General features: G+C 46.6%; 1 protein-coding gene across 1 annotated transcript in view; it reads right to left on the bottom strand.

Annotated features, from left to right (window-relative positions):
• Window positions 1-24,830, bottom strand: part of ADAMTS7 (ADAM metallopeptidase with thrombospondin type 1 motif 7) — a 168,891-nt gene that overhangs the window by 97,634 nt on the left and 46,427 nt on the right. The window contains 4 exon segments of the mRNA XM_020975991.2: window positions 16,797-16,940; window positions 20,527-20,676; window positions 22,430-22,554; window positions 23,337-23,420. Coding sequence (XP_020831650.2) covers window positions 16,797-16,940; window positions 20,527-20,676; window positions 22,430-22,554; window positions 23,337-23,420 — 503 coding nt within the window.

Here is a 24,830-nt window from a genome sequence, read left to right on the forward strand (position 1 = left end):
TGTATATTATGTGTTATGTGGACATATCTTAGGCGGCAATGGGACACTGTTTGCCTCAGAGTGAGAAAGGCCTGGGTTTAAGACCCACCTCTGACACACACCGGCTGTGGGTCCTGGGCAGGTGACTTAGCTTGTGAGTAGCCCCCAGGGAAGAGGGGCAGCTGGTCTGCATTGGTAAAGGGACTTGGGGGAGGGGCTCCCTGTATCAATGAAATCATAGGAAGGGTCCAAAACACCCCATATAGGCTTATATGTGTACATATTGTCTCACTAGATAAAATGCAAGCTTCCTGAGGGCAGGCATGAATTCACTTTTGGTTTCCTATCCTCAGCCCTGGGTGCACAGCCCCAACACAACGTTGCGGATTTATTTTGTACATATATTGTATTTATCTGTGAACACACTATCTCCCTTGCTAGAATGTAAGCTCACTGAGGGTAGGAATTGTTGCACTGACTACTTAATAGATACTTCTCAATGATTGCACATAGTAGGTGCTTCCCGTGACCACAGAACTGAATTTTGTTCAGTAACCCCACTTTACAGATGATGAAAGGTAAATGACTGGCCCAAGGTCATGCAGGCAGGGATTAGTCAAGGTCCCATTCCCCAGTCCCAGCAACCACTCTGAATATCTCAACCCGGCCAGAGAGGGAATCACATTCTGGGCCAGGAGGAGACACTCCTCCAAGGAGATGAAGAGGAGGTCTGTGCTCAGCACAGCTGGATAAACGTCTGACTGAGTCAGCTGAGTGTCTGGCACTGTGGGGCCAGCTGCACCTTCCTCCCCCTGTCTCAGAGGCCCAGCAGGGGGTTTGAGGAGGCAAGCTGGCAACCACTTGGTAATCTGAGCCCCAGACCCTTCACCTAAATTACCCAGGTAATTGTCTTGGCTGCCAGTCTAGGGAGGCCCAGGGCCACAGAGGGGGAGGGTGTGAGTGCCCCATAAAGGCCCCAGGCTGCCATTATCTCCGACCCAAATATTGACTCTGCCCCATCCAGGTAAAGCACGATCTCGGACCACCTCCCATTTCCTCCTTCTCCATGGTTGGGGGCTGCAATTCTTACTTCCCCGACAGTCCTGGGAGGCAGGGCTTCCCACTGAGAGGCATCACAAACTATAACCAACCACCCAGGCTGTAGGTGAGTGCAGGCTGGCAGTGATCCACGGAGGGGAGCCTGCAACCCAAGCCTCGGCCCCCAGCCCCTCTTGGGGGGCTGTTGGACTGGACCTTTGGACTAGATCCTAGTATCACAGTTTAGACCTGGAAAGGGTCTCAGAAGCTACCAGCTCCAATCCCCTCATTTTACATGTAGGGAAAACTGAACTCACGAAGTTTAAGTGACAAAATCAATCAACAAGAATTTATTACCTACTATACATCCCAGGCAAAGGTAGTGAGCATCAGAGGTGAGATTTGAACTCAGGTCCTATAACTCTAGAGATGACCTCTAAGGTTCCTTGATCTCATGCTCCTCTCAATGCCCCAGAAAGACAGACCCTGGAGGCATTATTATGCTCATTTTACAGATTTATATCCTGAGGCTCAGAGTATTTAAGCACTTGGCCAGGAGCCCAAAGCTAGTAACTGTCAGAGGTGGGATTTGAAGCCAGGTTCTCCAGACCCCAAATCTAACAGTCTACCAGACCAGGATGCCTCTAACAAGAAGGGGCTAGACTAGATGGGGGTGGGGGAAAGGGAATGGAATAAGCATTTATTAAGTACCTACTGTGTACCAGCCACTGCGGTGAGAGCTTTACAGATAAGATCTTATTTGAACCCCATTTGAGATGGCTTTAGAATCCTTCTAAGCCTAAATCTCATATATCTAAGACCCTTTTCACTTCAAACATGCCATGAATCTGTACCTAGCAGATTCCTTCACACAGAGGTGTGAGGGGCTAAATGTGTACATTCCCATAAGGAAACTCTTCCTCCCCACCCCAGGTCCCCATCCAGCGCCTCAGGGAATGGGGCTGCCATTCCCCCTTCCCCATTTCCTGAGGTATTTAGAGACCACGGGGTGGGGGGTGGGGGGCAGGGATGGGGCTAGAGCCCTGACCGCGTCTCTAGGGCAGGTCTGCACAACCTGCGGCCTGCAGGCTGCTTACTGCTTGGGCAGGCCAAAGGATTTCCTCTACATTTCCTCTACATTTTTCGAGGGCTGACCAAAATCGTTTGGCGGGCACAGGTCTGTGCAGGCCTGTTCTAGGTACCGTAGTGGCCCCTCTGGCCCTTAATTCTGGATCATTTAAGCACAGCTCCCCAAAGTCCTAGGTAAAGATCGGGCCCAGTAGAGAATTCTGGGCTCTAGTTCTTGTTCTGGGGCTCACTTGGGCCTGCCCTCCTCGAGCCTTCGTTTCCTCATCTGCAAAATGGACAGAATAATTCTGTACTTGCCCTGCCCCTATCCCAGAATTCCAGTGAAGATTACACAAGACATGGGATACCTCTCAAGGGTTCTCCAGAAGGAAGGAATTATGATGCAAAGACCAGAAGAGAGAACCAAGCAGGGTAAATGGAAAGAACAGAGAAATCCTCCCTTTGGGAAAGACAGAAAGCTGGGAGAACCTTGGAGATGCTGTGGCTGACCATCACTACCCATGTGATCTTGGCCAACTCATTTAACTTCTCTGTGCTTCAGTTTCCCCTTTCCTTCTCTGGAGTCAGTTCTGAACCCAACAGCTGATATGGTGATAAAAGTTCTGGGCTGGAAATCTGAAAATGGTCTGGGTGATAGCCCTGGTTCTACCACCAACTTGCTATATGATGGAGGGAAAGCCATTGATCCTCTCGACTTCACTTTCCTATTGGCAAGATAGTGTGATGGGATCGAGAGCTGGCTAAGGGTCCTTCCATTCTCCTACCCGTCTGCTTCCAGGGTAGGAAGAGAAGTCACACATCCTGGCTTTTTCTCCCCAAATGGCTTCCTCCTCTCTCTTCGTACAGACCCACTCCAGGTATTTCTGCACCCACTGGTCCAGGGGCCTGAAATTTGTCATCTTTCTATTTAACTGGCTACTCCATCTAATTATAACCCAGCCTCACCGTCGCAGGAGGTTGTTTGGGAAGTGAGATGGCCCAGCAATAGGGCTCAGAAAATCCAGCTGCATTGGCTGGCTCCCAAGTTCTCTCTCCAGCACAAATGGACAGGAAGGAAAACAGCTGCCCAACAGCGCCAGGCCCTGGGTTCTCCCCAGGCCGTCCACCCTCAGATAAGGGTGGCAGGCAGCATTTCTGTAAGTGCTGAAGCCCCTGGGAATTAAAAGTTCGGCCCTCTAGGTAGGCACATTAGGCGGCCACCTGTCCGGGGTGCTGGAGATAGTAGCAGAGGCAGCAGTGACCTTAGAAGAGCTCTTGGCCTCATGCTGCAGGCCTCCTCTCATTATATGATACCCAACCCCTAAACATGGCCCCCTCTGACTCCCTCCCCCCACCAGAACTCTTGTTGCACAGATGATAACAATAAATGCAGATATTTCTATATGCCTTTAGAGTTTTCAAAGCTCTTAACATTATTTTCTCTTTGGAACATCACACCAATCAAGGATAAGAGTTCCACCTGGAACAGTCCTCAGAAGCTGAATTGTGCTTCCTCTTTATTTCATGGTTGAGGCTAGAACAGGTGAGGTAATTTACTCAAGCTCATGTCAGAGTCAGGACTGAAGGCCAGAGACTCTGCATCTTTCTATAGGACACCCCAATGGCCAAGCCTCCCTGATGGACTATAGAAATGTAGGGCTGAGGTCATTAGCTAAAACACGGGAAGATGGTAGAATCGTAGGGTCCCAAAGGTGACATGGAGGCCAGAAAATCGAGTGCCTTCTCAGGCTGTGTTAACAGAGGTCCAACTCCCAGCAAAAAGTAGGCGACCATCTCACTGTCCCCTTCTCTGTTCAGCCTCTTTTATATCCCTTCCAGCCCTAAGCACAGGGGCCTAAAAATAACAAGTGACAATTATAACAATAGCACATTTATATGGCACTTTAAGGATTATCATACACTAGGTGCCACCTTCTCTATGCAGTACCCCCTGATTCTCCCTGACACCCCCCCAAAGTATTTTCTCCCCCATCCATGGTCCAGGATGATCTCCAAGGCTGCTTTTAGTTTCTGTCACAGAATTGTGGATCAGGAGCTAGAAGCGACTTCAGGGATCATCTAGTCATTTTTATAGATGGGGAAACTGAGGCTTAGCCCAGGATCAGAAGTTAATAAGCGTTGAAGCCAGACTTGAACTCAGTCAGTGTTCCCGAACTCAGTTACACCATGTCACCTTTTGATTTTTAATATCTGGTTCTGTAAAAAAAATCCCACTCTCTATCAAATTGTTTGGTTATAAGGGGATTCTCTTCCATTAGTCAGTCAACAAAGATGTGCTGAGCAAGCGCGCCCTGGCCATTTTAGACACTGTAGGGGAGAGAAGAGAAAAAGAAGACACAGTCCCTTCCAGAAGTGTAGGCTCTGCTCAGGGAGTGGGGACTGATGGGCAGGAAACACCTGGACAGTCATTAAGAGCTAACTGGACACTTCAGCCTAATTGCTAAAGGAATTCAGCAGAAGGAAAGATACTTATGGATGGTGACGGTGAAGGAAGGCTTCCTAGATGAGACGAAGCTGTGAGTCCAGCTGGGCCTTTTAGGAAGAGAAGGCTGGGGGAGGGGAACAGTGTTTCAGGTTGGGGGGACAGCATAGGCCCAAGAGCAGGAAGTTTATGGTGTACTGGGGCACAGTAAAGGGACTGGGCAGGCTGAGGCACAAAGCGTGTGCTCAGAAACTATAGGCAATAAAGTTGCCGGTGTAGATGGCCACATTATGGCTCACAGATCATTGATTATGGAATTTTAGAACTAGAAAGAGCTTGAATTCAATTTTGTAGAAGAGTAAGCGTCTTGTGCAAGATCACACAGCTAGGCAGGGACAAATCCAGGAAGGCTTTGAATGTCAGGCATGAGGCCAGAATCTACATTCCCCATAAATGGAATAACCTGAAGGTTATGGTGTCTCACAGTGCTGAGGGAGGAGTGGATGAAATGATGAATGTTAAAAGCATTCAACTCACATAAGGAATTCTTTCTGTTATATGATGAATATTAATATTATTCATCCCATAGAGAGCTGGGAGGCTATAGGCTAGAAAGCTGGAGTAAATGTTGGGAGGCTGCCTACCTGGGTGGCCTTGCTTCGCCAGTGACCCCACCACCCCCTCTTCGTATCTGAAAACACATCGGGGGCTCCAGCGAGCTCTCCTCCTCCCTCCACCTGGAGATCTCTTTCCTCTTCTGCTCTTTGTCCCTGGCAGGAGCTCACTGGACACCATTCGCCAGGAGTCCCGCCAGGACCATGCAACATGCTCCCCCCCGAGAAGTTTCCAAAGTCAGCAGCTTTTGTGCCAAAGACTACCACGTCTAGGGAGTGATTGGGCTGCCTGCAAGCGAAGCTGCAGAATTCATCTGTCCTCAGACAAAAAGCACCCCCATGGGGGTGGGACTTGAAGAAGGAATGAGAATACAACGAGCTGATGGCTTTTCACAGCTCCCGTTTGCTGTTAGGGGTGTCTGGGTAGGAGACAGGGGAGAGGAGAAGATAGCCGAGGACAGGAGTGAATTCCTCCACTGTTCATTAGGTTATTTCCAGGGCAGTTTGCAAGTTGACAGGTTGCTGATGTGTTTAAGGTCAGTTTGGATGGGAAAACTCCACATGGTTTCACATCCGCTCCTGTTTTCCAGGTTCCTTGGTCAGCCCATGTGAAGGCAGATGGAAAGGATGAAAGCAGGGAATGTGAATGTGATAAGGACAGCCAACACCTTGCTGCCTCTGGGCTAGGAGATGGTGCCTGCAAGGAAAGCTTTATGGATCTGACCCATAAAATGAAGGGGAAGAAAAGCCAGGTGACGGGGGAAGAAGCACTGGACTGGGGAATGAATTAGAAGGATTTCCCTCCTATCTCAACTCTAACAGTTGTGAACTGCCTGCCTATGTGCAAGCCACAGTCTCTCTGAACCTCAGTTTCCTCATTTGTAAAATGGGCACGATAATATTTGCATCACCTGTTCCACAGGTTTGTTGTGAGAAGAGTGATTTGTAAACCTCAAGGCTCTATGTACATGTTAATACAGCCAAGCAAAAGTTATCAACGCACTGGCCACATCTGAAAACATAAGCCTCCTCCTATACCTGGAGTCCATGGCCTCTCTCCCAAGGGGTGGGAAGCATCCTTCCTCATCCATCCTCCTCAATCATGACACAACCAAATGGTGAATTTGTTTTATTTGACTATAGCTTATCACATTGGGGAACAGGGAAGGGCAAATAGAGATATTTAAAAAGAAAAACAGGCATCAATAAAATATTAAAATCATGACATTATTATTAATAAGAATAATAAGAAATAATAATGAGAAAGGCATCATGATGTACGAGGTAGAGAGCTTATCTAAGAGTCAGGAAGCCCTGGGTTCAAATTCTGCCTCTGACATACTATCTACCCAGGATAAGTCACTCGATCTCTCCAGGCAGCTCTCTAAGACTATATATGCAGAACAGGAGTGAATCCACATTGGTTAAAGGAATTTCCTTCATAGGAGCTCTTCATAAGTCTAGCCCAAAATAATAATAATAATAATAATAACAATAGCAACAATAACAATTGTTTTTGTCCTTCATGGTCAAAGAGGACCAGAATGACATCACTGTCAATATAAAAATAAAAATAATAATAGTGATAACAACAATATAAGAATGACAAAAAATAAGAAATGAGACCAAGTTGTAGCAAGAATTTGGATTAGACAGGAGGAAGAATCTTCAGCATCTGAACTGGCCTCTGGGAGAAGGGGTGGAGCTAGATTTGATGTTGGGAGGCAGAATCATCGAGTAGGAAGGGACCTGAGAAGGGTTGCCTTCCTCATGCCTACCCTTATTAGTTGATGTCTCTACAGGCGAGACATTTAGTTCACTTGAGCCTCAGTTTCCTCATTTGTACAATGGTGATAAAAAAAAAAACCTCACAGTATTCAACGCATGAGGCTGTTGAGAGAAAAGTACCTTGATCCATGTGTTAAGGAGTATACATAGTAGCACTTTTTGTGGTAGCAAAGAAACATAAACAAAATGGATGCCCACCAACTGGGGACTGGCTGAACAAACTATGATATAGGACGTGATATGGGACTGTGCCGTCAGAAATGAGCAGCAGGAGGAATTCGGAGAAACCTGGGAAGACTTGCAAGAACCGAAGCAGAGTGAAGCAAGCAGAATCAGAAAAAGTTCATACAACGACCACGAAAATGTCCGCTGAAACAGCTTTGCAAGACTTCACAATTGTCCTCCATACAGTGACCAATCCATGAACTAAGAAGAGAGGCGGTGAAGGTTATTTGACACCCCTTGGCAAAGAAATGATGGAGTAGAGAGGTGCAGAATGGGACACACATATTTATAGATACAGCCAACGTGTTGCTATGTTTTGCTTAATCACACTGTTTTGTTATAAGGGAAGGCTTTTGTTTGTGGTGGTGTGTGTGTGTGTGTGTGTGTGTGTGTGTGTGTGTGTAGGTTAACTTAACTTGTGAGAGAGATGCAAGGAAAAAGATGAGTTATCAATAAAACATTTAAAACACACAGAGGAAAAAAAAAGTTCAAAAGGGGACGCAGTCAGGGCAATTTTGTTATTACCATGACAATCTTAATACCTATTTTCTAAAACTGTACACAAGTTCAATTTCATATTCAGTTCTCATTTTTGGTTTTGTTTTGCTTATTTTTATACATCAAAATGTCCGTATTTGTTGGTAACTTCATTATGAAAAAGTTTTTCAAGTGACTTGGGAATGGAAGTCAGAACAAGTGTGGTAGTTATGGTAGTTCTCTCATTAGAGGAGAGAAAAGGATCGACACAAAAGACTTGGAAATAGCGTCCACCAGGTGTGCCAATAGGTTGGATTTGGGGTGAGAGAGACAGAAGACTGATGACTCTGGGGCTGATGGATGCTGGCGCCTTGGGAAGTCTGGGGAAAGAGAGAGCTGAAGGAAGCTTAGGGAAGATGCTGAGCAGTTATGTTTCAGATACAGTGAGCTTGAGATGCCAATCTATAGCAAAGCCTCCTCAAGCCTCGGTTTTCCTAGCTTGGCCCAGTGCCTTAGGACCCAAATGTTGCTGTTGTTGGCACATGCAAAGGTATCTTACCAGAACATAAGTTATTTAAAAGAAACACTGAGGGGATCGGGGAGCTTTGCTTCAAAACCTGGCTCTGTTACTAACTCCCTGAGGGACCTTGGACCCAGGCCATAGGAATTTAGATGAGAGGGAAATCACATATCTTTCTTCAACACGCCCAGTACTTTTGTACCTCCAAGAGCAGATAGATGGGGAAGGAAACAGTGGATTAAAATTTAAATTCAATGGGACTTTGGATCCTTTCATTCTCTGTATTTGTATCCCTAGGGCATCACAGTGACCAGATTAATTAACTGATTAATTTATAAAGGCAGCTAGGTAGCTAAGTGGATAGAGTGTTGGGCCTGGATGACCAGGAAGACCTGATTTCAAATCTGGCCTCACACACTTACTAGCTGTTTGACCCTGGGCAAGGCACTTCATCCTGTTTGCCTCAGTTTTCTCATCTGTAAAATGAGCTGGAGAAGGAAATGGCAAACCACTCCAGTATCTCCACCAAAAAAACTCAAAATGGGGTCACAAAAAGTCGACACAATTGAAAATACTTGACCAACAATAAGTAGGTGATTAATAAAGGCTTCCTGATTGATATTAATTGACTGATGCAAGAGATGTTTTAGAGTCCAAATGAACTAGATCAAGTGACTGGATATGGAGGGGGAGAGTCACTAAGGATCAATAGTGACTCTGAGGGAGAGTTTGAAGTGGAAATGGGGGGGAGGGGTGAACAGTAAAACGGGGTTTGGGACAAAGTGCAAGATCATAGAATGGCAGATTTGAAAGGGTCCTCAAAGGCCATTCCGTCCAATCCGTATCCAAGCAGGAATCCCCCTTCCACCGTAACCCACCATGGCCCAATGAGTGGCCATCCTGCCTGTTCTTCCAGGCCTCCAGTGAGGGGGAACTCCCTCCCTCGCTCCAAGGCAGCCCACTCCACCTTGTGATATCTCTAATTGGAAGGATGTTTTTCCTTCTATCAAACCTGAATTCGCTTCCCTTGGACTTCCACACATTGTTCTTAACTCTGCCCTCTAGGGCCAAGCAAAACAAAAGAAATCCCTCTTCCCAGAGAGGGCCCTACAGAGCCTTGAAGGCGCTAACATCTCCCTAAGTGTCCTCCCAACCAGGATATACGTGCCAAGTTCCTTCAACTGTTCCTATGACATCATCTCAAGGACTTGGCTGTGTTAGCTACCCTCATCCGGGTGCTCACCGGCTCCCCCCCCCAAAATGCGACACCCAGAATTCAACAAAATTCTCCAGAGATGGACGAACCAGGCTGGAATACAGCAAGACTGTACTTTAGCCCTGGTGACTGGACAGCGCTTTAATCCTGGACATTAGACCTCAGAACGCTGCCTAGGGTTGCATTACCTTTTGTTTTTCACATGACTGACTAACAGTGAGTTGGCATTACCCTGAAACCTCCCAGATCTTTTTTCAAGATGTCTAGCCAGCCATCTCCCATGTTGTACTAGTACACTTGACTTTTTTGAACCTAAGACTTTATATTTATTCTTCCTAAATGTCATCTTGGACACTGAGGTGGCACAGTGGATATGGAGCTGGGCCTGAAATCAGGAAGATCTGAGTTCAAATATAGTCTCAGACTTATTGCCACGTGGCCTTGGGCAGGTCACTTAACTTCTGTTTGCCTCAGTTTCCTCATCTGTAAAACGGAGATAATGATAGCAACCACCTCCCAGGCTGTTGTGAAGATCAAATGAGGCAGTATGTGCACCATGCCTGGCACACAGTAGATGCTACATAAATGCTACCTATTATTGTTATATTATCATCAACATCATTTATTAAGTGTTGCACAATGTTCTAGTTTGTCAAGAGCTTCTTGGATCCCGAGCCTATCATGCAAGGTGTCAGCCATCCTTATGAGCTTCACACCATTTACAAGGTTTTTAAAGCATGGTATCCATCCCTATATCAAGCGGGGCGAAAAAAGGTGAAACAACCAGGGCCATGCACGGAGTCTCCACTGGAGACCATCGTTCAAGGAATGATTGATAACTCCTCTCTGGCTGAGGCCGTTCATTCAGTCAGGTCTGAATCTCCCTAACTGGGCTGTCACCTAATCCCACATCACTCCGTCTTTCCCACAAGAACTATATGGGACACTTTGGCACGTGCACAGCTAAAATCTACCTAAACTCAATCGAGATAGGCTTCCCGGATCCATTAGTCTAGAAATCCTGACCTCCGGGAGAAAAGGGAAATGAGCAGAGCCTAGCACAAATTGTTCTTAGCAAAGCCCCAAAAGCTGGCTCTTTGTGGTTGCTTCCTTTTCTAAATGTTTCCTAATTATCTCCTCAGTACCCGGTGTCCTGGGTCATTGCTGTCCAACTCACTGGCCTGTGGTGAGCAGGATCCATGCTTGTCCCTTTCTGAAAATCGAAAGCCTGACCCTCCTCTAATCCGGTAGGCTCTTTCCTCCTCTTACCCCATTGATCACCCTAGTCAGGGGCTTAGCAACCTCTGCCCATCCTTTAAGCACCCGGGGCCCACTTAACACAAACTTGCCAGGGGCGGTTTACTGGCTCTCTACTTATCCTGTGCATCAGCTCCCTCTTAGCCAAGTGACAAGGCGTAAGAAACTGAGAGGAACATTAATAAAACATTAACAACAATAAAAACAGCTTGGGAAGAGTTTATAAACAGAGGCAGAGTGAAGCAAACAGGACCAGGAGAGAAAGGCACAGGATGACTAGAGTAAGTCATGAAAACCACTCCAGCACTGAGCAGCGCAATGACCCACCAGGAGCTGCGGGTTCGGGAGAACCCTCGGCAAAGCATGCCATGTGCTTTGGCAGAGGGGTGGTGGACTGCCACACAGAATGAGGCACGCGCCAACTCACAGGGCCAAAATGAGGCACACTTCTTTGTGACAAGGGAAGAGTCTATCGAAGTGGGAAGGCACAGTCATCAGGAAAAGAGAACAGGATAAAAGAAAAGCATAAATGAAAACTTCCTAAAACCAAACAAGGACAACAGTTTGGGTCCCCCACCCCTAAGGCAACGATGCCATTGGAGAAGTAGGCTCTCTGTGATGGCAGAGAAATGATGTCGGCTTACCAAGGCCCTCAGGACGAACTCTGGAGAAAAGCCATCTGGATAATGGCCTTGGCTCCCCAGGTTCACTGAGGTTCCGCCCCCGATGGCCTGCCAGCACTCTGGGAGCCTTTGGGAGGAAAACCACCTGCAGCTTTTATCCGAAAGGGAAATTGTCAATTTAAGGCTAATCTAGGACCCGATGAATGAATCTCTTACCCAGCCTCTCTGCCTCTAGGGACTCACCCCAAACATGCGCACTCTTCTGATCCATCCTGGACAACATTGAAATCAGACGGCCCCTCTTCATTACTTACTGCCTGTAAGACTTTCCTTTGGGGTCTCAGTGAAGCTGGGGAGCCAAGGCCAATAGCCAGACCGTTTTTCTCCAAAATTCACCCCAAGGGCCTTGCTACCCAGCATCCTATCTCTAAATCTTAAAATCCCATGAGGACTGCCAGGTTAACCTCCCTGAAGTACTGCTTCCATCCTATCCCTCCCTTGAGGCCAAAACTCAATCAGTCACTTCTCCTAGCCTGGAGAATACAGGCCAAATTCCTTAGCCCTGCACCATCTGGACCCAAGCGATCATTCCTGCTGGAAAAGTAACTGGGAGTCATAAGAGACCTGGCTCAAAACCCTGCCTTTGATGCTGACTGACTGTGTGACTATGGGCGAGTCACAAAAACTTCTATGAGCCTGTTTCCTTCTCCGTAAAATGGGGGCAATGCTATCTGTGCTCTCCACTTTGTCAACTTTAGAATATTGTAGCAATGTTATTGTATTTGTCGACAACATTCCTCGTGCCTGAAGATACCTGGGCATCTACCCCTTCCTCCAAGGCCCACCTTCTCCAGAGACCTATCCATTCAAGTGAGGGTGGCCCCTCTCCGTCTTCAAATTTCTCCTTTCCTTTTGCCCATCCACCCCTTACTCATACTTTCTTATCATCATCATCATCATCATCATCATCATCATCATCACCATCACCATCACCATCACCATCATCATCACCATCATCATCACCACCATCATCATCATCACCACCATCATCACCATCACCATCATCATCATCACCACCATCATCATCATCATCACCACCATTATCATTATCACCACCATCATCACCACCATCATCATCATCACCACCATTATCACCATCACCATCATCATCATCATCACCACCATCATCACCATCACCAATCACCATCATCATCGTCATCATCATCACCACCACCATCATCACACCATCATCACCACCATCATCACTACCATCATCACCACCATCATCACCATCATCACCACTATCATCAGCATCATCAGCATCTACCTAGGCTTTGCTTTCCCTTCCTATTAGACAGTGATTTCCTTGAGAGTAAGGACCAGGACATATCATGGAATTTCAAAGTTGGACAGGCTCTCAGGGGTCACCTAGTATCCATACTGGAAACCAGAATCCCACATAGCTATCTTTGGCTCTTCCACATTGAGAATGGGGCCTTGTATGCAGTAGGCACTTAATAAATATTTGTTGAACTGAATTGAGCTCAGTAAAGATTAGCTGGTTGACTGGCCTAGGTATTTATTCAAGGTTCTGGGAACAGAGCCTTGCGGATACCACCACCCTGGGAGACGGAAGCCCCAGACCTCATGTGATCCAAGGACTGGTAAGATCCTAGTGGCTTGGGTGCACTTGGCTCCAGGCCACCTCTCCGCTGGCCTTCCCTGCCTGGCCTTGGTTCAGCACCCTTAACACAAGCCTTCTGCGAAACAAATGAAAAGCCCGTCATTAATGCATTGTTTCCACTGTAAGAAGCTTGCATTTTTTTTTTTCTGCTTTTGCCTTGGGTTTACTTTCCCTGTCTCTAAAACAATAATCCTAGTCCTGCCCACCACTAAGACAGCAAACAACACTATGGATTTAAGCAAACTTAGTAAAATCAGGGGCAACCAGCAACAAAAACGGTACAATTTTTTCACATTTTCTGCTTTTTCTATGGGGGGCCTTTCTCTGCTCCTACCCCATCCCCCGTCCAAATCGCCCCCTTTAAAGATAAAGGCCAGGCCAGCTCAGGTGTTCCCCCTCTCCCTCCAGTGCAGCTGAGAAGGACAAGCATTCCTCCATCAGGAGGGGGCAGCCAGTCTGGACCTGTGCTAATGGGCTTCTCCCCAGGCTGGAGGTGAGGAGACAGTCAGGAGGCTGAAGGCCCAAGAACATGTCCTTGGGGGAGCAGACAGAATGTAGCCTACAAGCTCTAGCTGGTCAGGAAGATGTGATTTCCCATAGGCCTTACAGCCAAGCCCTCCTTTTCTCACTGGGGACCATAAATATCTGGGATTTTCCAGCCCTGGCCCCTTGATAAGTAACTTTGCCTGTGATGGTGACTTTGCTCCTGAACACAGTAAAGTCGCCATTAAAGGCAAGGAGAAATGCCTCCCTTGCTGGGCAGCTGTCTGCTCTGTCCTTCAAGGCTCACACTTCCCCCTGACCACTCTTAGACTCTCAGAGTTGTAGAGGCCAGAGGTCACCTTCCAACTTGGGGAATCTGTGCTCACTGTGATCTCTCCTTTCACCTCTATGATTCTTGGATGCTGGCCCTATGGTGGAGGCTAGCACCAGATTCCGGACTGGCTACAACCCTGTTCTCACTGTCTCCTATAATAAAAAGGTTTCACCTAGTAGACATGGGGCAGCTAGGTGGTGCAGTGAACAGAGCACTTGGTATGGAGTCTGAAGAAGCTGAGTTCAAATCTGGCTTCAAACACTAGCTGAGTGACCCTGGGCAAGTCACTTCACCCTGTTTGCCTCAGTTTCCTCATCTACAAAACAAGCTGGAGAAGGAAATGGCAAACCACTCCAGTATCTCTGCCAAGGAAACCCCTAATAAGGAGTCACAAAGATCAGAAACAGCTGAAATGACTGAACAGCAATATCTAGTGGACAGCTAGGGGCACTGAGCCTGGAATTAGGAAGACCTGAGTTCAAATGTGGCCTCAAATACTGCCTAGGTGTGTGACCCTGAGTATGTCACTTAACCTTATCTGCCTCCATCTCCTCGACTTTAAAATGGGGATAATAATCGCACCTATGTCCAGAGTTGTTGTGAGGATCAAGGCGGGCAACAACTATAAAGCGCCTACTAGGTACTGGTCTCTGAATAAATGCTTGCTTTCTGGGTTGGGCTTTTTTAAAGCAAGTTCCCCTCCCCCACAGAGGTTTTCTGGGAACGAGAACGAGACAGGACAAGAAAGCACAAATGGGTTATGACCATAGTATTGGCATGAGTGCCCACATCAATCAATAAGCATTTAATAAGTGCCCACCATGTGCCAGGCACTGTATCAGGTCCTTGGGATAGAAATACCAAGAATGAAACAATCATGGCCCTTGAGAAGCTAGCTTCCATTCTGCTGAAGAGAAGTAAAAGAGAAGTCAATACGAGACATAGTCCAAGTCCTTATAGAGAGTAAAGTGGAGGCTAGGAGGGGAATCGGGAGAGACTTCACGGAAGAGGCGGCATCTAGGCACCATCCCCCGCAGCCTTATTTCTCTGTATGTGTCCTGTCTTTGCAGGGAGGGCAGGAAGTGGTTTTGTTGAGTGTCTAAGTGCCTGGTCCCTCTTCCCTCTCCCCCAGTCTCCACACAGCCCAGATCACACAAGGGTGTGTGTTTTCTAGGACATGTTTACAAGGAAAAGGAAAATAAATAGACTCAAAAACACTCCATCTGAGGAAGGTCATTTGTAAGTGCTTAGAAATGGAAACTGCCCAGTCCTAGACAAGGGAGGACCTCGGCTTCTTTTAAGAAAAAAAAAAACAGGGCTGGCTGTTGTTTTTACATCACCTTTGTTTCCAGATATAGCCTTCCCCTCCCCAGCAAGTTATCCTTTGCAAAGAAAATATTTTTTAAAAAGAATGAAAGAAAAGCAGTTCACCAAAACTAGCCAACACATCAGTGGGGTCTGATGGAACGAGTCAAGTTCCACACCCATTGCTCCCACCTCTTCAGAGATGAGAGAGGGATGGAGACAGAGACAGAGATGGAAGAGAGATGAGAGATGGAAGGGGAGGAAGGGAGAGAGAGACTGAGATATGAGAGAGGCAGAGAGAGAAAGAGGGAAGGAAGAAAGGAGGAGGGAGAGAAGAGAGGGAAAAGACAGAGAGAAAGAAAGAAATGGGAGATAGAGGTGAAAGGAAGAGAGAGACAGAGACAGAGACAGAGAGACAGAAAGACAGAGACAGACAGGGAGACAGACTGAGACAGACAAAGAGACAGAGAGAGAGAGAGAAATTTTCTCATCCCTTTCAAGGTCAAGGTCGGTGATGACAGCCACATGCCATTCTGGGCTTTGCGGTCATTGCTGTTCTTTTCACTAATATTGTCCACACTGTTTCCCTGGCTTTGCTTCCTTCACTCTGCATCAGTTCATACAGGACCTTAAATTCTATGCTATTTTATCTGGGTGAATTAGGATAGGAGATTTTTCCAGATTAAGATGGGTCCACAGGTCCCTTTAGCCACAGGACTGCTGCATCCCTCATGGAACCAGAAGGCAGGGTGTCTGCCAGCCTGAATACTCTCCTCTCCCATCTCACACACACACACACACACACACACACACACACACACACACTGCTTTGGTATTCACATAGTAGGATGCACTGGATCAAGCTTATTGTCTCTTTCTCTATTCCTAGATTCACACTCAATCAACCAAGAAGCCTCTGGAAGGCAAAGTAGGATTTGGGGCATTCCCATTCATATTCCTGTATAACCAAACTCCAGTGTAACTCCCCTGCTCAGAAGCATTCAATAGCTCCCTATTGCCTCTACCTCCTGAGCCTGGCATGTAAGGCCCTCCACAGTCCAGGCACTTCATGGGGGTAATAGGTCTTGCTCCACATCCTTCATTCTTTCCCAGCTTTTCAACTGCGTTTCCCACACTGTCTTCCCCCATTAGAATGTAAGCTCCTTGAAGGCAGGGACTCTCTTTTTGCTTGTACTTGTACACACTGAGGCACTTCCTCACTGCTCCTTGACTCGCCTCACCTTCAGGCATGCTACGTTTCTGCCACACTGACCTGCCGGCTGTCCCCTACTGGGTGGGCTGTGCCGGGCTGCTCCCCACACGCGAAGGCACCTCCTCCTCACCTCTTCTGCCTGTGAGGCTCGCCACCTTCCACTGGGCTCCGAGCAGCGGCCACTCCCTTCCCGAAGCCCTCTCTGATCCCCCAGCTGCTGGCGCTCCCTCTCCCCTCTCCTGATCTTGTATTCCCTTATCTGACTGCGGGTTGGACTCCATATCCTCCCCATCCGCCCCCTCCCTAGTCAATTTCTTAAGGAAAGAGCCTTTCATTTTTTGTCTGTGTCCAGCACCCAACACACTGCCTTTGCACGTAGTAGGTCAGTTACAAACATCTGTTAGACTGAACGGCATCACTGATGGTCTAACCTTCCCTCTCCCAGATCAAAGAAAGAGCAACAGGGGGACAAGCCCCAGCATCCAAGGGGCTGAGAGGGGTCTCAAGGGAAACGGCAGTTAGCACTTACTCGAGGAACCTGGTGATGTACTCCTGGCTGCAGCGGGACCAGGTGAGCGGCGAGGTGTCGTACAGGAGCTGTGGAGACATGATGAAAGGCTTTTTCCCAACGGGCTCACAGTCATTGCCGCTTCCGTCATGCTGAATCCCAAAACTGCATGAAGAGCACAGGCCCACGAGGGAACGGGTGAGCAGCCGGGCCTCCAGCACGCGCTGCTCCCCATTTGGGGACACCAACCCTTCACAAAAACACAGCAGAGACTGTTGACCCAGACAAGAGAAGGACGCAGGGGCAGGGGACCGCCCCCACCTGTCAGGTTTTTAAAAAATGCCTGCTGAGAGGGGAAAGCACAGGTGGGGAATCAGGACATTGGGGTTCTATTAACACACCGTGGGGATAAGGCCTCTGGGTTTTAGTTTGCAAGTCTATAAAATGTAACTAGATGACCACTAAGGTCCCTTCCAGGGGTGAGCTGATAATTAAATTTTCAGTGTGAGCATTTACAACTCAGAAATCAGGAAATGTTATAAATCAGCGTTCAATTTACTGTTTTATTGATTGTATTTAAGTAAGTGATGGAGAAATGATTACTTATGCAGATCAGATTACGTTTTACAGTGTGCTGTATGTACATAATATATGTACATGCATTAATGTATAGCCGATTGTTAAACATTTACTAGCACACTCTTGGTTCCTTCCCATTTTAAATGCTATGATGTCTATGTCCTCAGTTTCCTATTCTGCAAAATAGGTTTAATGAGTGCTGCCACACTCTGCCTGTCTTCTAGAAGGACTGAGAAGATCAAATGAAAGGAATGTAGCTGCTCTATATGGATTTCCTATTTCCTCGTCATAGTAATAACCCCGTCCAGGGGAGCAGCATTTTATCCCCTAAGAAAATGGAAGCTTCTTGAGGCAGGTACTGCTTCAGTTATTCTCCATATGAAGCACACAGTGCCTGGCACACTGCAGGTACCTGATTCATTGCTTAATTGATTGATTTATAAAAATCTTTCACATCTATTATCTCATTTCATAGAATCACAAAACCTCCGAGTGGGCAGGGAGCTCGGAGGATACCTAATCCAACTCAGACTTAAAGTACAAATCTTCTCCATGGCATCCTCAATAAGTTGTCATTGAGCCTTTCCTTGAACACCTCCATGGATGGGGAACTCACTACCTCCCAGGGCAATTCATTCCTTGGGCAGACAGCTCTCACTGTAGCTGTGATTTCATTTATAGATGAGGAAACTCCCTTCACCAATGCAGATCGTTCTCTGCTCCCCCTCCTCCATATAAGGAGAATTCTCCCTTCTCCCATTTCTCCCATTAAACTACAGATTTGGTGGGAGGGGACAGGGGAAATAGATGGAGGAAGGGAAATATGATCTACCACAGGTTTGGGGTCATCTAAGACCATGAACCAAGGGTCATCACACCAAATGGAGAGAGTGGCTGCCCACAGCTGGCCCCAGCTGTGGCTATTTTTACCATCTCTCTTTCCTGCTGATTTGTGGGTTTGCTTTAAAGCTTTGCTAGTTCAGCCTGAACTGGGGAAAAGCTACAAATCACAGTTTCGATTTTTTTTAATGCCCTATTATTTCTTTTGAGTAGAATGGTTTATAATTATCCCCCAGACAATCAGGGTGCTCCAAGTTCTCTCAGAAAGCCCTCTGAGGCCAGAAGACCACTGGATCTTTGAAGGTCCAGCATCCTGTGAGCAAGCTCCCTTGTCCCATTAATTTGCTGACAATGATCTTGTCCAGTGGGATTTCTGACCGGCTGCTAGCTCAGGCTGGGCCCTGCAATGGTAAGTGTCCGTCAGTGGGGTCGGACTTCATGAGCCATTCCAGTTTAACCCAGAAGGTCACTTGAGTGAGGGTGCTCCAGGGCCCCAGTGTTACTTCCCAGGGTCTCAGCACAAAGGAATGAGAATTATTCCCAACAGCCAAGAAGCTCACAGAGAGATGTCAGCTCTAAATCACCTGCCTAGTCCAGAAGTTAAAGATGTCCTCCCGGTTTCCAGGTAAATGTACCAAGGCCACTTATTTCACTTCAGCGATGTGTGATATGTGATCCATTCCCTCGGGCTACAGATCAGGAAATTAATCCCTCGTTCAAGAAAAGACTTGGCCAAGGTCACACATCTCCTTAGGAGCACTGGTCCTGGCATCAAATGGCCTAGGTTCAATAGGACCTTGGACAGGTCACCTATCTTCTCTGGGCCTCAGTTTCCCCAACTGAAACAAAGAGGTTGGAGTAGATGACCTCTAAGGTTCCTTCTGGTTCTATCTAGAGCTAAGCTCCCAAACTCCTCCTGTGTGACAGCTGGGAAAGATCCTTTTGGCAAAAAACTAACAAAGCCAGGGCCAAAGTTCACCCTGTGCCCCTAAGGGGGGTTTCATGACCTTTGACTCAAGAGAGTTTAATGAAATGAAGTCATTCCCCAGACATCTGAGGACAGGAGGGTGAGGAGCATGGCCCCCCCAATAACCTCAATGCTATGGGTCACGGCTGAGACAGAAACATTGGGGTCAGAGTGGACTGGAGCCTCCAGGCAATCTGGGATATTTAACATGGTCTGGTAATGAAATGGAATCCCTTGCGGACTCTGGGTGGGGCAGAAGGACAGGCGTGCAGGGAACTCAAACGAGCCAGGTTGGGCAGACTGAGCTAGCAGGCAGGGCGTCAGGGCCCCATGACAACCAAGTGTAAGGAGTCCAGAGCTCTTGGACACGGGCAGGCCCAAGGCAGAAGGTGCTCCTGCCAAGGACACAACTACCACCAACCTTATCATACTGAACTTAAGGGACTCAAATCTCCCAGAGACACTCCCAACCCAGGCATGGAAGAAAGACATCCTAGTGAGCTGGCTCCCCAGAGCTGCCCGGCCCCACGTGCAGCAGGAGGATACATTCCAGACTCCCTTGGTTTCCCTCGGCATTCTAACATAATCATGGTAGAAGTGCCCACATCAGAGAATGCCAGTCCATAGGCCTGGGACTTCTCCATTTTTTATAGACCGTCTATAGGACACTTTAGAATAGAGAAGAGTTAAGTGCCCTCAGTAGGGAGGGGCACGGGCGGCACCTTCTGCTTTCTTGGCTAAGAGGTAGTGGTTTTGCCTTCCTGTTTGGGGTTCTTTGCCTAGAAGGTATTGGGCCAATTACTGCCTTTATCCTCCTGACTTATGGGAGGACCAAGGGAGATAACATGGGTGAAGTGCTTTGCAAACCTTAAAGTTCTACATAAATTCTATCTATCTGTCTGTCTGTCCATTTATCCATCCATCCATCCATCCATCTATCTACCTACCTATCTGTCTGTCTATCCCATCCATATATCTATAATCTATTCATTCATCTATTGTTTATTTAAATATATTTATATTTTATGTATATATTTATAATTATCATCCACCCATTTATATGTCTATTATCCATCCGTCCGTCTATCTATCCAACTATCATCTATTTATCAACTATCATCCATCCATCTGTCCATCTATCTCTCCATCCACCCATCTCCACCATCTATGTATCTATCACATATCTTTCTATATTATTATTGTAGAGCAGAATCACAGGATCTCAGAAATGAAAAGGTAGCTCAGAGGTAATCTAATCCAGCCCCAGCTGATTAGGAATCTTTTGCTGGAAACAGAAAAGTCTAAATTTTCAGGAACATTTCCATTTATTCACAAGATGATAATTTTTAGGTAGGAGGTAGATACCTGTGTCCAAGTTCATGGGCCACAGTGAAGGCCAGAGGGAGACCAGTGTCTTCATTGATGTTACAGCTCCTGTGGGGCTGGCACATGCCTGATACGTGTGATAAGCCCAGTGTCTCACAGGGCCGGTTCATGGCAGCACAGAGATCTCTCCTGGGGCACAGAGAGAAAGACAGGCAATTCAGTTAATTTCAATTCAATTCGAATATTTACTGAGATCACATAATATACAGAGCCCTGGGCTAGGCACCAAGGGCCCTTCTATCTATATAGAGAAGGCAGTCCCGCCTTCAAGGAGCTCATAGCTGGCCTACTGAGGAAGGCACTGACTTTCAGACAGAAAAGCCTGGGTTTGGGTTCCCACTGGGATACTTGGCAGTTATATGACCATGAGCAAATCTAGTTACTTCAGTTGTTAAGTGGCAATAATCATAATACTTCTATCACCTAGCTCACAGAGTTGCTGGGCTTTGCAAACCACCAAGTGTGACATGCCAGTTATTATTAGTTAACTTTCATTCTGTTTCCTAGCTACAGGAAATACCTACCTACCAAGAGAACTTGGTAAAGGAATGTGGATGGCTCAGTGCACTTTATTCCTACTTCTAGAGGAAAAAATTCAAGCACCTGTGCTAAGGAGACTGACCCTGCCTCCCCTATGAAATCAGGGGATCTCTGACGATCTCCATTCCAACTTCTGAGCTCACAGTAGGGGACTTCAGCATTTACACTGATGCCCCCCAAATACCCAAATACCCCAACTTCCCATTTCCTCAATCTGCTCACTTTCCATGACTCAGCCCTCTATTCCTTCTCAGCTACACACACAAAGCTGGTTAGGCCTTTGGATCTTACCATTACCCATAAGTACTTCACTTCTCTGCTCATTATCTCCAAAATTCCTGTATCTTTTCTCATTCTCTCTTCTTTGCTTTTCCCTCCATGCTGTCTCGCTTGGGGATCCCATTGGCCAGAATCACTAGTCATCCTCGACTTCTCCCTCTCCTTATATTTCTGGTCCATTGCTAAATCATGTTGTTCTATCTTCACAACATCTTTCCTATAGCTCAGTGTCCCCATTCTGGTACAGACCCTCATCCCTTCGGGGCTGGCCTACTGCAATAGCTTTCCCACAAGGCTCCTTGCCTCAAGCCTCTCCCTACTCCAACACATCCTCCACTCAGCTGCCAGAGATTCTCCTAAAGGTTGACCATGTCACCCCCCATTGCCCACCCCTGGGTCACATACTTAAGAAATGCTTGCTAACTGACTAAAGGACAATCTCTGGCTTCTCCATTAATCTGGGAAATTTGGGACAGAGGCTCCGAGAGCATGGACTCTATGACCTTCTTCAGACTAGGAATTTCCTAGAGACTAATCAGAATAAGAGATCTCCCTGATCTCTCTTCCAAGAGACTTTGAGCTCCCTAAAGGTGGAGCAGGCACACATCTCTCTCATTAAACTGGGAGCTCCCCGAAGGTAGGGTACATGTCTCCACCATCATATTGAGAGTTCCCCAAGGATAGGGCACACATCTTCCCCATTAGACTGGAAGCTCTCTGAGGGTAGGGCACACCTCTCCCTCATTAGGCTGGGAGCTCCCTAAAGCTAGGGTACATGTCTCCACCATCAGATTGGGAGCTCTTTGAGGGTAGGACACACATCTTCCCCATTAGACTGGAAGCTTCCTGGGGGAGCTTCCTCATTAGACTGGGAGCTTTCTGAGGGTTAGATATGCTTTGTTCATTAGAGTAGGAGCTTCCTAATAGCAGAAGCTATAACTCCCCTGCTATACTAAAGCTCTCCAAGGGCCAGAGCCATGATCTCCCCATAGATCAGAGGCTCTCTAAGAAAGTCAATAGGACACTAGTGAAAAGTAGGCTCCCACCCACTCCCACTCCATACCTCGTCAGCAGGACCGCCACATCATGATGCATTGGGTGGGTGTCACCCTTCATATTGATACTTTTCTGCCACTTGCAGAAACTTCTCAGAGTATTATCTGCATGGTGAGTGATCTTGAGGTCCTCCTGGGAAAAGAGATGAGCTGCTTATATGGACCCCTTTCCCCCGAGACATAAAGAAAGCTCAAAAAAAGGTCCAGACATGGAGCATGGCTTGCTGATGCCTCCCCAGTTTCCTCCCTCCCCAGTCTTGCTGATAGCCTCAGTTGGCCTCGAGACCCTTACAAGCCTGGATATCCCACATACATTTCTTCAGGTGACCCCTGAAGCTTCATGGCCCTGGCCAATAGAGGTTAGACACAGAAAGAGAACCTGCCCCTTCCTTTCCCTTCATCAAGGTATCATCAACTTAGAGCTGGAATAGACCTTTGAGACTGTCTATACCAATTCTTTCATTTTACAGATGAGGAAGCTCATCTGGTTAAGTGACTTTGACCTCGGTCACTTCAGGAGTAAGAGTTAAAGCTGGGATCTGAACCCAGCCCTTGTGACTCCCAAACTGGTGCTTTTCTCACCACACCACACTACACCCTGACTCCTGCCCCATATCCTAAAGTCCTTCCAATATGCCCAGGCCATTTATTCTATTGGGTTAAAGTGTTACCTAAATGAATTAATGGATGGAAATTTGAACAGGGCCCTTCTACAGTCAATGAGTCAACCCAAAAGAACAGTGCCTGGTTGAAATTTCAGGCAGTGATGGGCAAATAGGAAAATGATTTGGGAGCAGGCAGATCTTTCAATGTACTCTACCATTCAGGGACCTGGGTTCTGGCTTAAGGTAGGCCAGACCCCCAGTACCCTGAGCTTCCAGAGAGGGCAGGCATCAGAGCCTCTAACTGGGTTACCTCCTCCTTTCCCAGCAGGATCAGGCGCACGATGGAGATGTGGATGGGGTTGCCGATGCTGGGGTCATGGAAGAGTCCAGCCACCTGTCCAAAGAAACAGGAAAAGGAGCATTTCTCACTCAGCAAGCAAAGGGAACTCCAAAAGTCACTAAATGAGGCATAGCATACCCTTTGACCCATCAATACCACTGGCAGGCCTATATCCCAAAGAGCTCAAAGAGGAAAAGAAAACATATGTACAAAAGTATTTACAGCAGCCCTGTTTTTTATAGCAAAGAATTAGAAACTAAGGGGATGCCCATCAGTTGGGGAGTGGCTGAATAAATTATGGCATGTGAATATAATGGAACATTATTGTGCAAAAGAAATGATGAAGGGGACGGTTTCAGAGAAACTGAGGAAGATTCTTCTGCAGAGTGAAGGGAGCACAATCAAGACAACAATTAATACAGTAAAAACAACACTGTAAAAAAAAAACAACTTAGGAAGACTGAAGAAGACTGATCAGTGCAATGACTGGCCGTGATTTCCAGAGGACCGGCAGAAGAATGATGACAGACGGGTGATGGACTCAAGACACAGAATGAGACACAGTATTTCACATACAGATGTGAACACTTATTTTGCTTGACTTGGCATATATATTACCAGGTTTTGTTTTTGTTTTTCTTTAACTGGGGGGAGCAGGACATGAGAGGAATAGGGAATCAGAGATAGAGTTTCCTCCCAAAAAAAGCAAAGCAAAAAAAAAAAAACCACTGAATTAAAAAAAACAAGCTATTCTATAGTGCTTTACAAATATTAACTCATTTTATCCTTACAAAAGCACTGGGAGGTAGGTGCTTTTATCATCCCCATTTTACAGATGTGGAAGCTGAAGCAAACAAAGGTTAAAGGAATCACAGACGAGCAGGATAGCTTTGAAAGTTATATGTTGATTTTATTACATTTTTTAAATTAAAAGCAAGTTATATACAATTAGGATCAAGTTCATAGATAATCCTTTTTCTATTAATATATTATATATATATGGAAGTGATCATTTTTATTTGGTATTTGTTAAGTTCAGAAATTTGTTTTTAGAGGATTACTGTGTATGCTGTTTCTTACCAGGGTACCAGCTCAAAAGCCACATACCCTGGGGACCCTTCTCTAAGTACCTTGGTTGAAAGTGATCTCTCACCTCCCTGAATCCTTACAATACTTTCTATGCCACCAATGCCATCTGTTGGGAGCTACCTATCTTCTGATGTTTACAAAGCTTGTCTACCCAATGGGATTATAGATGGTAGAGATTCTGTATTCCTGGCATCAGTGGATTAGAGATTTAGGGCTGAAAGGACCTTAGAAGTCATGTATTCCAATCTCCTCATTTTATTCGGTATTTTAGTTGTTTCTGACCCTCTGTGAAGCCCCATTTGGGATTTTTCTTGGCAAAGACACTGGAGTGGTTTGCCATTTCCTTCTCCACATCATTTTACAGATGAGGAAACT

Source organism: Phascolarctos cinereus, unplaced genomic scaffold, assembly GCF_003287225.1.
Source record: "Phascolarctos cinereus isolate Bilbo 61053 unplaced genomic scaffold, phaCin_HiC Scaffold_3;HRSCAF=262, whole genome shotgun sequence".
NCBI lineage: Eukaryota > Metazoa > Chordata > Mammalia > Diprotodontia > Phascolarctidae > Phascolarctos > Phascolarctos cinereus.